Here is a 12,423-nt window from a genome sequence, read left to right on the forward strand (position 1 = left end):
AAATTAAAATATGTAAATCATTTAAAAAATATTTTAACATAATAATAATAATTAAATATGTAACAATATTTTAAAATAAAATATTTAAATTAAATTAAATTAAAAATTATATATATATATATATATATATATATATATATATATATATATATATATATATATATATATATATATATATATATATATATAAGAAACGTTTAAAATAACGTTCAGTAAAAATGTCGTGGATTAATATAACATGTAGAATAACACATAAATACAAAATCTAATTATTTTAGTAAATAAATCTAACTATTTTAGTGTGAAATACCGTAAAAATGTGTTATTTATATGCTATATAAAATTCTAATATATACAAATAAATCGAAAGTTATGACTATTTATTACATTATATAACCTATATATTCTAAAAGAAATAACATATTTATATTTATGTGTTTAAAAGTATTTGTAGTATTATAGTGAAAAACACTAACACTTTTAGAGCTTTTATTCATTTTTATGTTTTTTTATATGTATGTGGTTTTTTGGAGTAAAGTGTTGTTACGGTTTTGATAGTGAGTTTGGAGTGACCACTGAAGCTGCCAAGTGACAGACTTAAAAGACTTTCCTCATAAAACAGCGTTTGTATTTATTTATCTTTTAGTCATCTTTGAGTTACCGAGCGTTCTGACAGATTTCTGCATGTGGCACACATATCGACGTTTAAGATAAAACAGCGGAAAATGTAATGGGGATAAACAACATGGTCTGCTGTGCGGTCCAGTAACGTTAGTTTGTGATCAGTTACAGTCTGTAAGTGAAAGAATCAGCGCTTGTGTGTTTTGAGCGTTACCTTCGTGTAATTCGTCGTTTCGTGGCGCTTCCGAATGGATGGATGTGGTGAATATGAGCTCTCAGGATAAGAAGACAGACTCGGATCCCAGACATGAGGAGGATCAGAGCAGCACAGCATCTGAAGACAACAAACAGGTCTGATACTTTGTGTCCAGAGTCACTGCAGCGCTGTAACATAATACGAGACTGGTGTCTCTCCACACTCAGGCACATACTGCAGCATTTCACACTGTCCTGTTGCACCAATCATGTGTTTATGTTGCTTTGCATTCATGGAAATGTGGCTGGGTTGTTCTGCATTCAGAAGTGCATAGATGTTCAGGCCTATTGAGATGAATGGTGACTCACAACCTAACAGCTAATGTAAAGTATTTGTGATTTTAAGGTTATTTGTGTTGTAAAAAATTTTGTGTTGTTTGTTTGGGTAGTGATGTAGTGAGGAGTTGTGCGTTAGTGATGTTATGTGTTGCTACGGGGGAATACTGATATGAATTTGTACAGGGCAAACTGGCTGCGGGAAAATACTCAGCTGGGCACCGCTGGGACCACCGTACTCGGATCCAGCAGGAAAAGCAAACCCTTCTCCAGGTATCTCCATTAATTCACATTCATATTTATGTATTTGGCAGATGCTTTTATGCAGAGTGACTTGTGTTGAGAATCAAACCCATGATGACCTTGGCATTGCGAGTGTCATGTTCTACTGTTTGAGCTTAATGCACACTTTCATACTAAATGTACATATTGAGATGGCAGTGAAGCTGATCTTTCCATGCATTCTTGTGTTTTCTTTGTTCACTGTAGTTTTGGGATGGCGTACGACTTCATCGATTGTATCGGTGATGATGTTGATGTTGTTTCTGATTCAGAGGTGGGTCCGTTCTTCTTCATATGACATGATAAATGATTAAATTCAAGTGGCTTTCTAGAATACTTGGTTCTGATCGGTTGATCACAGCACTCTGCTGTCACATATTTTAATATAATGATATTAGATAATATAAGTGAACATTATGTTTTTACATTTACATGATTTAAAAAAAAAATTATTAATACTTTTATTCAGCAAGGAAGTATTAAATTGTTCAAAAGTGACAGTGAAGACATTAAACAGTAAATGCTGTTCTTTTGTTGATTTTTGAAAATATTAATCTGTTTTCAGCATTGATAATAAAAAGAAATGTCATTCATATTAGAATGATTTCTGAAGGATCATGTGACACTGAAGACTGGAGTAATGAAGCTTTGCATCACAGGAATAAATTACATTTTTAAATATATTCATATAGAAAACAGATATATTGAGTTGTAATGATATTTCACAATATTAGTGTTCTTACTGAATTTTGAAGTCAAAAATTGCTGGCTTGCTAAGAGACTTAAGCCTGGTTTCACAGACAGGGCTTAGATTAAGTGTGCATCTTCAGACAAAACAATGGCACAGATATATTTATAAGTTTTGTCAGTGCAAGTTTCTTTCAGGTGGAACAGCCCAGACATGCATTTTATTCTGGGACTAGCCTTGTCTGTGAAACTGGGGGCTTACATTTTGAACTGTTTATTTATCACTTTCTTGTTTATTCTTAATTTAAACAGAACATCAAGAAGTTGCTGAAGATCCCCTACAGTAAATCTCATGTCAGCATGGCTGTTCACAGAGTCGGCAGCACGCTGCTGCTAGATGAACTGGACATTCAGGAACTATTCATGAGGTCATCACAGGTAACCAGAAACAGTCTGCTTATTTCTCTTAGCTGTGTTGTATTTTGTTAAGGAGCCCAAAATGCATATCCATTTAACCTTCTAGTGGCTATTCCCCGAACTTACAAACAAAATACTGAATTATATAGCCGGAAAACCTTTATTTATGCTGCTCAAAGTGTTTTTATGTACGAAAGGAGCGTTTATGCCGTCATAACATTGCAAATGCCCTGTAGACTGGTGACTGGACGTGGCTGAAGGAGTTTTATCAGCGTCTCATTGACCAAAAGTGGCAAAGAAAGAAGAAAAGTAAAGAACACTGGAACGAGAAGGCAATCCTCTCAAAGTTTCTGTATTACAGGTGAGAACTGACTTTACAGGATTGCCATCCCCATGGCAGCACGGATTTCATCGTTTACATTCACAATACTCTTCTGTGTTTCAGTATTAACAGTGACGGGACTGCAGTGCCCGTGCCGTCAGATACAGAGCAGGCGGCAGAGGAGGGTTGTGGGACGGCGGCTGAAGGATCGTCTTGGCCTGCCACCTTCAACAGTTCCACCGCTGAATCCGAGGAGTCTGCGATACCAAAGGAGGTGCGGTCAGCCTTTCCTCTACTGTCATGTGCTCTCAGTGTTTTTAAGGCTGAATCATCTTGTCCACTCGTCTCTCAGGAGCAGGTGGACACATACGCGTTGGGTCACGTGTCTTCAGTTCCCAAAGAGCAGAATCTGCCCACATTGTTCAATGAAGGGGAAAACAGTCAGGTAATAGCATTTACCTAACATTCCCCGGCTTCCATTATAAATCAGAACCACACTGTACATCACAGTACATACGTACTGTATTTGTATTTTTTTCCTTTATCTTTCTCACTGTCTCAGGATTTGAGGAACGACTTTGTCCGGAATATTCTATGGACATTTGAGGACATCCACATGCTTGTGGGATCAAATATGCCCATATTTGGAGGCGGTCGATACCCAGCAGTCAGTCTACGACTCAGGTTAGAGCTCTACATTATTTGCCATATTTGGTGTTTTTAGATTTTTAGGATTATTTTTATGTTTGTTGTTTTTGATCTGGATTATTGCTCTCTGTATACACTCAAGTTAAAAAGTTAGGGCCAGTAAGATTAAAAAAAACAAAACAAACATACAGTTTATTCAACAAGAATACATTAATTGATCAAAAGTGAAATTTATAGTATTACCAAAAAAATCTAAATCAAAAATCAAATTAATGCTGTTCTTTTAAGCTTACTATTAATCAAAGAATCCTGAAAAAAATATACATTTCCACAAAAAACTGTTTTCAACATTGATAATAATAATAAATATTTCCAAACTTTTGAATGGGAATGTATATTATGTACTCTACTATAAATACCCCTATATTTAAATATTCCAGAGATTTATTTTAAATATTACACTTTTTTTCTTAACAGGGACAACAACAAACCAATCAACGTTCTCACAGGAATTGATTACTGGCTGGATAATTTGATGTGTAATGTACCAGAGCTGGTCATGTGCTTTCACGTCAATGGCATTGTGCAGGTAAGATGATTTGGTGATTATTAAATAGGTTTGTACATGTTGATGTACTATAATATTCAAATTCCTAATAACTCTCATCTCATTTGCAGAAATATGAAATGATAAAGACAGAGGACATCCCGGATTTGGAGAACTCCACGTTCTCGACGCGGGTTGTGAAAGACATCGCACAGAATATCCTGTCATTCCTGAAATCCAACTGTACCAAAGAAGGACACACGTACTGGCTCTTCAAAGGTGGGTGGCTGACGTTCTTTAGCTTGCTTTCAAACTGCTTCATCTGAAGTCACTTCTTCAATCACTGATGTCTGTCTGTTTTGTCCATCCAGCTAGTGGAAGTGACATCGTGAAGCTGTATGACCTCACAACTCTATGCGAGGAGGCGGCAGAGGAGAAATGCCAGAATCCCTTCACACTTCCTGTAGCAGTGCTTCTCTACAAGTATGATTTACATTCATAACTACCATTCTCAAATTATTTTCCACAAGTTTCTCAGTAAGCATTAGAAACAAATCTGTTTGCTGTTTTGCATGACAGAGTGGCCAGCAACATGATTCTGAAGAAGAGCCAAAACAGGAAGAACTATGGGACCATCAGAACGCTGTTGCTCAACTGTATTAAACTGCTGGATGAGGAGCGACATCCACAGGTGTGTAGCTTTATTACATTGCTTTAATTTCCTGAGCTGATGCATGATTTCTGATGTTTCCTTCTGTTTGCTGGTGTAGATCATCGCTTCTGCTCACTACATGCTGGCAGAGCTGTTTCAGCTGGATGACGTGAGTGAGGACGAGGGGAACGGGGAGTCACTGAGGGGCGGGGGATCTGAAGACAGCTACAGTGATGAAGAGGAGGAGGAGGAGGAAGAAGAGGAAGATGAAAGCTGCTCCTACAGCACCTCTTCTGAGCTGCAGGACGACTCCAAAGCTGTGGCCATCATCAGGTCTGTCGGGGAGCTATCGGTTCCAGAGAAATACAAGAGCACACATCAGATCAGAGTAAGAGATCTTAGAGTTCTTTTTTTATTTTAACACAAATATTATTGAATATAAGCTGCCTGATGTATAGTAGATGTTAAAATGTTCTGTTTAGATGTTTGTGAATGTACTTTTTTCCACCTTGCATGAATTTGCACAATAAATTTACATCATGTTACCAATGTATCATATTATTAGCATTATGTTGCCTTCCAGCCCAACTGTGCATTTCCGGTGTCACAAGACAAGGAGGAGAAGTGCCGACTGGTTCTCAGCTATGTTCTGAAGGTAAGAGAACAAGATCACTATTTGTTTTCATATTATTGTTCATGTGCATTTTTTTTCTTAGTTCTGTGGACTGTGAAATTAACATTCTTTGTTCACTAACCATAACCATAGTCAAGCACCTTCTATCTATCAGTCTATCCTCTATCTATCTATCTATCTACGTATCTATCCATCTATCCATCTATCCATTCCTCCATCCATCAATTGTTCTATCTTATCCATCATTCTATCTTATCCAGCCATTCTCCCATCCATCCAGTGTTCCATCTTGTCCATCCAATGGTCCACCGTCCTATCTCATCCATCCATACTTCCATCCATGCTTCCATCCATGCATTCATCGTTCTATCTTATCATCCATAAATTTATCTTATCCAGCCATTCTTCCATCCATCTGCTGTTCTATCTCATCCATCCATCCATCCATACTTTCATCCAAACATTTACTGTTCTGTCTTATCCATCTATCCATCATTCTATCTTATCCATCCATTCTTTCATCCATCCTCCATTCCATCTTGTCCATCCGTCCATCCATCCATCCGTCCACCGTTCTATCTATTCCATCCATCCATACTTCCATCCATTCTTCCATCCATACATTCATTGTTCTATCTTATCCATCCATTGTTCTATCTTATCCAACCATTTTCTATCCATCTGCTGTTCCATCTTGTCCATCCATCTGTCCACCATTCTATCTCATCCATACTTCCATTCATGCATTCATCGTTCTATCTTATCCACACATCATTCTATCTTATCCATCCATTCTTCCATCCATCCGCCGCTCCATCCATCCATCCATCCATCCATCGTTCCATCCATCCATCCATCCATCGTTCCATCCATCGTTCCATTTTCTGTCAATCCATCCATCATTCTGTCTTGTCCATCCATCAATCCATCCATCCAAAAACACTAAAGCAAACCCTCACCTGTGTCTGTAGGGTTTAAAAGCCGTGGACAGCAGCATAAAGAAAGAGAGTGACCTTCCTGCGGCTGACCCCAGCACACCTATCCCTCTCAAATATGAGGAGCGGAGTCAGAACGGAGCCAGGGATGTGGAGCAAGATATTGCTCTGCTGCTGGACAGAGGTCAGTCATCCCATCCATTCAGTCCCTCAAATACTGATTTGTCTTCCACTATTTGGTCATTTACGGTGTTCCTCTTCATCTTGGGATACACAGTGGGTCCGTGTAACGAGGAGCTGAAGGTGCCGACACGCTCTGGGATGTTACCTGGCACATGGCAGCACCGCATGAAACTGCAGCTGTTCCTGAAAGCATCAAAAGCATACTATGTTTTGTCAGATGCTGCAACCAACCTGCTGAAGTACGGACGGGCCCTGCGCTATATCAAACTGGCTCTGCAGTGCCACGGTAAGAACAAGCACCTTTCAGTGTTGTCAGATAACTTCAGGACAAACAGTGCTGTTCAAAAGTTTGGGGTCAGTAAGATTTTTATTTTCAAAGAAATTAACAAAATATGAAGTTGCACAACTTTTTTCAACATTGATAATAAATGCAAATCAGCATGTTAGAATGATTTCTGAAGGATCATGTGACACTGAAGACTGGAGTAATGATGCTGAAAATTCAGCTTTGCATCACATGAATACATTTTATTTTAAAATACATTCAAATAGAAAACAGTTATTTAAATTGTAATAATATTTCACAAAATTACTGTTTTTTAAAAGCTTTGGTGAGCATAAGAGACTACTTTCAAGAATGCTGAAACATATCTTACCAACCTCAAACTTTTGAAGAGTAGTGATTATTCTACACGTGCATGTTCAGATTAAACCAGTAATTTAAAAAAAAATTTTTTAGAGAACGTCAATTAAGCACCTTATTTGGACCTAATCTGTTCAAACTTGTTCGATATGTGCTTTCTCTCTCCCTATAGATGCGTATTGCTCCATAAATGGTGGTCTCCACCCACAGGTGCTTCTGTTCCACTGCCAGTGTCTGTCTCTGTGTGGAGATGTTCAGCTCATGTTGGCCCAGAATGCCTCAAACAGAGCTGCATATCTGGAGGAGTACAACTACCAGACTAAAGATGACCAGGAGATCCTCCACTGCCTGCACCGCGAGAGCTCCTGCCAAGGTCTAAGCACTAGATCACACACTCTTTTAATGAAGAGATCATAAAATGGTGTGCGTTATGGTTGCAGCTGATGAGATTTCATTGGACAAATGAGATTTCACTGTTCTTAGGAGATGGATTGGATACTAAAACTCCTGGAAGAGACACTGTCTTATAACATTTGAATATTGACACTGTTATTTTCCTCTCTCAGCCTTTAGCATGGCCACTGATCTGGCCTCAGACCCAGAGTATCAGCTGATCGTCAGCAGCAAGTGTTACGAGGCCGCCCATGACCTTTTGACCTCAGGAGTTCTGAAGGACCTGGGACAGGAGCAGCTGGGTCAGGTTCTGAAACGGCTCGGTAACATCCGCAACGAGATGGGCGTCTTCTATATGAACCAGGCCGCAGCCATGCAGGCGGAGAAACAAGGAGGTGAGGGCTTCTTGGGTTTTCTATTAGACTTTTTAATAACAAACGTTGGGGTGGTTTGTCGAAAATCCTTCGACAAATAGTTTGAGAGTTGTTTGTAAAGTATAGCTTTTTCTGTGTCCAGTGCGCAGGAGCGTGTGCATGGCCGAGCAGGAGCTGTGGAAGAAGAGTTTCTCGTGTTTTGAGAAGGGCATGCAGGATTTCAATGCGATTTCAGACTCTGTGAACACAGCCCTGCTGCTGTGTAACATCGGTCGACTCATGCGTATCTGCGCTCAGGCTCACTGCGTCACGACATCAGAGCACAGCCGCGGCGAGTTCTCACCGGAAGAGGCCCTCTACTACAACAAGGTTAGTCACACATATGGTCTTGGACATGAAGTGTCATTATTGTTATTATAATTATTGACAGAAATATAATAATCTTAATGTAAGACACTTATCCAAGGGATGTACAAATAAGAAATTATTATGATTATAAAATATTATCTTAATATAATCATCTTAATATAAGATGTTGTATCTACAAGAGAAACAATAATGCTATAATAATACTTTATCATTTTTATATCCCTTGGATTGAAGTGTCTTTTATTAAGATTATTATATAAAGATCATTAATGTTTATTAATAATAATAATAATAAATTCTCATTTGTATATCCCATGGATAAGCATCTTATATTAAAATTGTTAGTGAAATTATATTATCTAATTATTATATTAATATAATAATAATTATTGTAATAAATATTATGTTAAATATGTTAAGACATTTTATCCATCTGCAAATTGGAAATGTTAATATTTTTTATTATTATATATTATATTGTAAGTATTATCATTAAATTATATATATATAATATATAAAATAATATATATATATATATATATATATATATATATATATATATATATATATATATATATATATATATATATATATATATATATATAAATAAAATCATTATAAAAATATAAGAAAAATATTATTGTTCTCTTGTAGATGGATAAAAAGTGGATACAAGTGTCTTATATTAAGATTATATTATTATTAATAATAATAACAATCATAAGACACTTATCTAATTTTCAGCCATCTACAAATCTGAAATTATTATTATTTTTGTATTCTTATTAATAGTAATAATAATATTTATTATGATTATTCTTATTCATTATTCTTATTCATTGTTCTTGTAGTCGGATACAAAGTGGATACCACTGTCTTATATTAAGATTATTATTTTAGGATTGTTAATGTTTAATAATAATAATAATAATATAATTATATCAATATTTATAATTAGTAGTAGTAGTAATTTCTCATTTGTAAGTCCCTTGGATAAAAGTGTCTGTTAAATTAATTTGTGTGAAATACATCCTCTATAATAAGTCCAGGAAGAAGGTCCTTGTCGTTGTAGCTGCATCACAGGAGCCGTCTCTCTCTCTATCTCTCTCTCTCTCGCTCTCTCTGTCTCTCTCTCTCCATCAATAGGCGATAGATTACTATCAGCGGGCGCTGAAGTCTCTGGGTTGCCGGGAGAGTCACTCAGCCGTCTGGGACTCTGTTAACTGGGAACTCTCTACAACGTATTTCACGTTGGCCACACTCCTCCAGGACTACGCGCCGCTGTCCCGTAAAGCACAGGAGCAGGTACCACACACATACTTCATTCTGTCTGTGCACACTGCAGAAATGATGAACTCCACTTGACATGAGCGTACCGTGTTTCAGATCGAAAGGGAAGTCACTGAGACCATGATGAAGTCCCTGAGGTTCTGCGACCTGCAGACGGAGTCCGCTCGCCAGCCGCTCTACCAGTACAGAGCAGCCACTATCCACCACAGACTGGCTTCAATGTACCACAGCTGCTACCGCAACCAGGTACAGCATCAGACACGTGCCTCTCTACACCTTCATCATCAACACACAATAAGTATTAACATGTGCCCACATGGGTTGTTGGTCCCGTCTCTCTCTCTCAGGTTGGAGACGAGAGCGATCGTAAGCAGCACAGAGCTCTGGCAGAGCAGCATTACAGTAAGGCTGTGCGGCTCTTCATAAGTCTGAGTGACGCCCCGTGCGAGCTGCTCCGCACGCTTCTGGAGAGAGTAGCCTTCGCTGAGTTCACCATGGCGGGTGAGAAACACACACTGCAGGAAATATCATCTGGGAGAGTTCGATGGGACACGAGTAGAGCCTCATATCGGATGTTTTGTTGTGTTTTCCAGGTCAGAACAGCAGTGCTGTGAAACTGAAGACTCTGACGGGAGCACTAGAGATCATGTGTGAAACACGTCACGCTTTCAAACTCATTCATAAAGAGCTGCTGGAGCAACAGGAAAAGGTATACACAGATATATAATAATAATAATAATATAGCTTCTAATTATAAGTGTCTTATATTAAGATTATTTTATTAAGATTGTCAATTTGGATTACTATCATTAATTATAATATTAATAATAATAATTATTATTATTATTATTTCTCATTTATAAGTCCCTTGGATAAAAGCGTATAATGTTAAGGTTATTATATTAGGATTAATATTTATTATAATTACTATTTTTAGTAATATAAATAATAATAATTTCTCAATTGTAAGTCTCTTGCATTAACATGTAATGATTATTATATTCGTTTTTTTATTATTATTATTAATCATCATCATCCTCATAATTTCTCCCTTGGACAAAAGTGTCTTATTATGTGTCTTATATCTTTAAGATTTTGTTTATTATTATTCATGTTATTATTATCAACAATAATGATTTCTCATTTGCAATTCCCTTGGACACAACAAGTGTCTTAAATTATTATTATTATATGAATTATTATTGTTAATAATAATAATAATAATAAATAAATAATTGTTTCTCATTTATAAGTCCCTTGGATGAAAGTGTATTATATTAAGGTTAATATTTATTATCATTACTATTATTAGTAATAATAATAATTTTTCATTTGTAAGTCCCTTGCGTGGATTAATTATTATTAATTATCATCACCATCATTATCATCATTTCTCAATTGGACAAAACTGTCTTATTTATTATTATTATTATTATTAATAATAATAATACTTTTATTAACAATGATGATTTCTCATTTGTAAGTCCCTTAGACAAAAGTGTCTTGTATTAATATTATTATTATTTATAATAATAATAATAATAATAAAATAACAACCGTTGTCCTCTATAAATACATTGATCTCTTCGTTGAATGGTCAGTTTTCACTGTTATGTGATGTTGACAGATGTCGACGCCAGAAGACTCGGACAAACCTGAAGAACTTCACTCAGATAGTTCTCCTTCCTCTGAGCTCAACACAGAAGAGGTTGTGAAGTTAATCGGCGTCTTTGAGCCCAGTTTCTCCTTCCTGCTGCTGCAACTGATTAAACTCAGCACTGCAAGCAAACGCAAAGTTAGGTGAGAGATGCAAAAATATACCTACTTCAGTACCTTATTCCATATAAACTCAGTCAGTGTTATTTTAGTATTTATTCATATTTTGAATCAGTTTTTAGTTTTACATTTTAATTTAAGTTTCAGTAAATTTGTTGTGTTTTAGTGATTCTGTTTTTTTTTTTTTTTTTTTTTTTTTTTTTTTTTTTTTTTACATCAAACTGACCATTTTTTTAATTTTTAAAAATTTTTTTTTATTATGTTAACGTTTAATTTGTTTCAGTTAACTGTTTTTAATGTTTTTAGTATTTTTAGTTTTAGTTAACGATAACACTGTTACATATCCAGTCATATAGAAGCAAATGGCATTATAGTGTTTGATTATGTGGCACTTATTGTGTATGTGGTGGTTTTGTGTTTTCATATGCAGCGGTAAAGAAGAGGAGCAGGTGAAGATCTACAAGAATGTATATTCTCGCTTCCTGCGGGCCGAAAAGTCCGTCCCGCTCATCCAGAGGGTTTCCCTTTTCACGGAGCTGCTGGATCAGCTAAAAACACCAACAGGAAGCGATGAAGCAAGATCATCATCATCTTGAGAATGAAGTTGCATCAGTTTGAGTAATTCTAAATGACATCATTAATGCCAAGCATGCAACAGTTTAGAGTTGAAACAATCTTGCTAGTTTTGGAAAGTGACTTGGAATTAAAAACACAACCCTCACCAGCAGTGCCTTTCTTATTCTCACATTGTGCTGGATTTCCTACAAGAGTTGGGTTGATAATTATGGCAATTAATCTGTATGTACAGTTGTTTGTATAGCAGATATTTCTTGCTAATGAGACGAGATGTACAAAATGTGAACCAGTGGTTATGTTTTAACAACTCTTCCAGGCTTTTCTTTTTCTGGTGCATAAATAAGCTTGTGAATTGAAATATAATAATGCAGGTTTTCAATAAAAATGTGCAATAATTTTTAAAGGTCAGTGCAACAGGGCTGATTATCCAGATACAGCAATGTGAACATTTGTGATTGCTTGGCTTTTAAGTCTTTAATAAAGTTCAAAGCTGCTCAAAGTCACTGTCAAGGTTTTTTTTTTTTTTTTTTTTTTTTTTCAAAA

The 12,423-nt window shown here is 36.2% G+C and overlaps 1 protein-coding gene across 1 annotated transcript; it reads left to right on the plus strand.

Moving 5' to 3' along the window:
• The first annotated feature begins 1,324 nt into the window (after positions 1–1,324).
• On the plus strand, positions 1,325–12,379 carry LOC109076761 (erythroid differentiation-related factor 1). The gene is made up of 24 exons (XM_042773377.1): positions 1,325–1,425; positions 1,642–1,708; positions 2,434–2,559; positions 2,775–2,899; positions 2,984–3,134; positions 3,219–3,305; positions 3,423–3,544; positions 3,986–4,097; positions 4,187–4,334; positions 4,427–4,538; positions 4,635–4,746; positions 4,826–5,095; positions 5,291–5,362; positions 6,313–6,460; positions 6,554–6,745; positions 7,275–7,475; positions 7,669–7,890; positions 8,012–8,238; positions 9,385–9,543; positions 9,625–9,774; positions 9,876–10,029; positions 10,122–10,237; positions 11,156–11,328; positions 11,735–12,379. The coding sequence occupies exons 1-24, from the start codon at positions 1,325–1,327 to the stop codon at positions 11,898–11,900; spliced, it is 3,513 nt and encodes a 1,170-aa protein (XP_042629311.1). The 3' UTR covers positions 11,901–12,379.
• The last annotated feature ends 44 nt before the right edge of the window (positions 12,380–12,423 follow it).

The sequence above is a fragment of the Cyprinus carpio genome, chromosome A17 (genome assembly GCF_018340385.1).
Source record: "Cyprinus carpio isolate SPL01 chromosome A17, ASM1834038v1, whole genome shotgun sequence".
In the NCBI taxonomy this organism is placed as follows: domain Eukaryota; kingdom Metazoa; phylum Chordata; class Actinopteri; order Cypriniformes; family Cyprinidae; genus Cyprinus; species Cyprinus carpio.

Coding starts and splice junctions, on each gene's coding strand:
- LOC109076761 (XM_042773377.1), top strand. CDS start 1,325: ATGAATTTGTACAGGGCAAACTGGCTGCGGGAAAATACTCAGCTGGGC. Junction 5,096..5,290: donor AGAGCACACATCAGATCAGA/GTAAGAGATCTT, acceptor GTTGCCTTCCAG/CCCAACTGTGCATTTCCGGT. Junction 8,239..9,384: donor AGGCCCTCTACTACAACAAG/GTTAGTCACACA, acceptor CTCCATCAATAG/GCGATAGATTACTATCAGCG.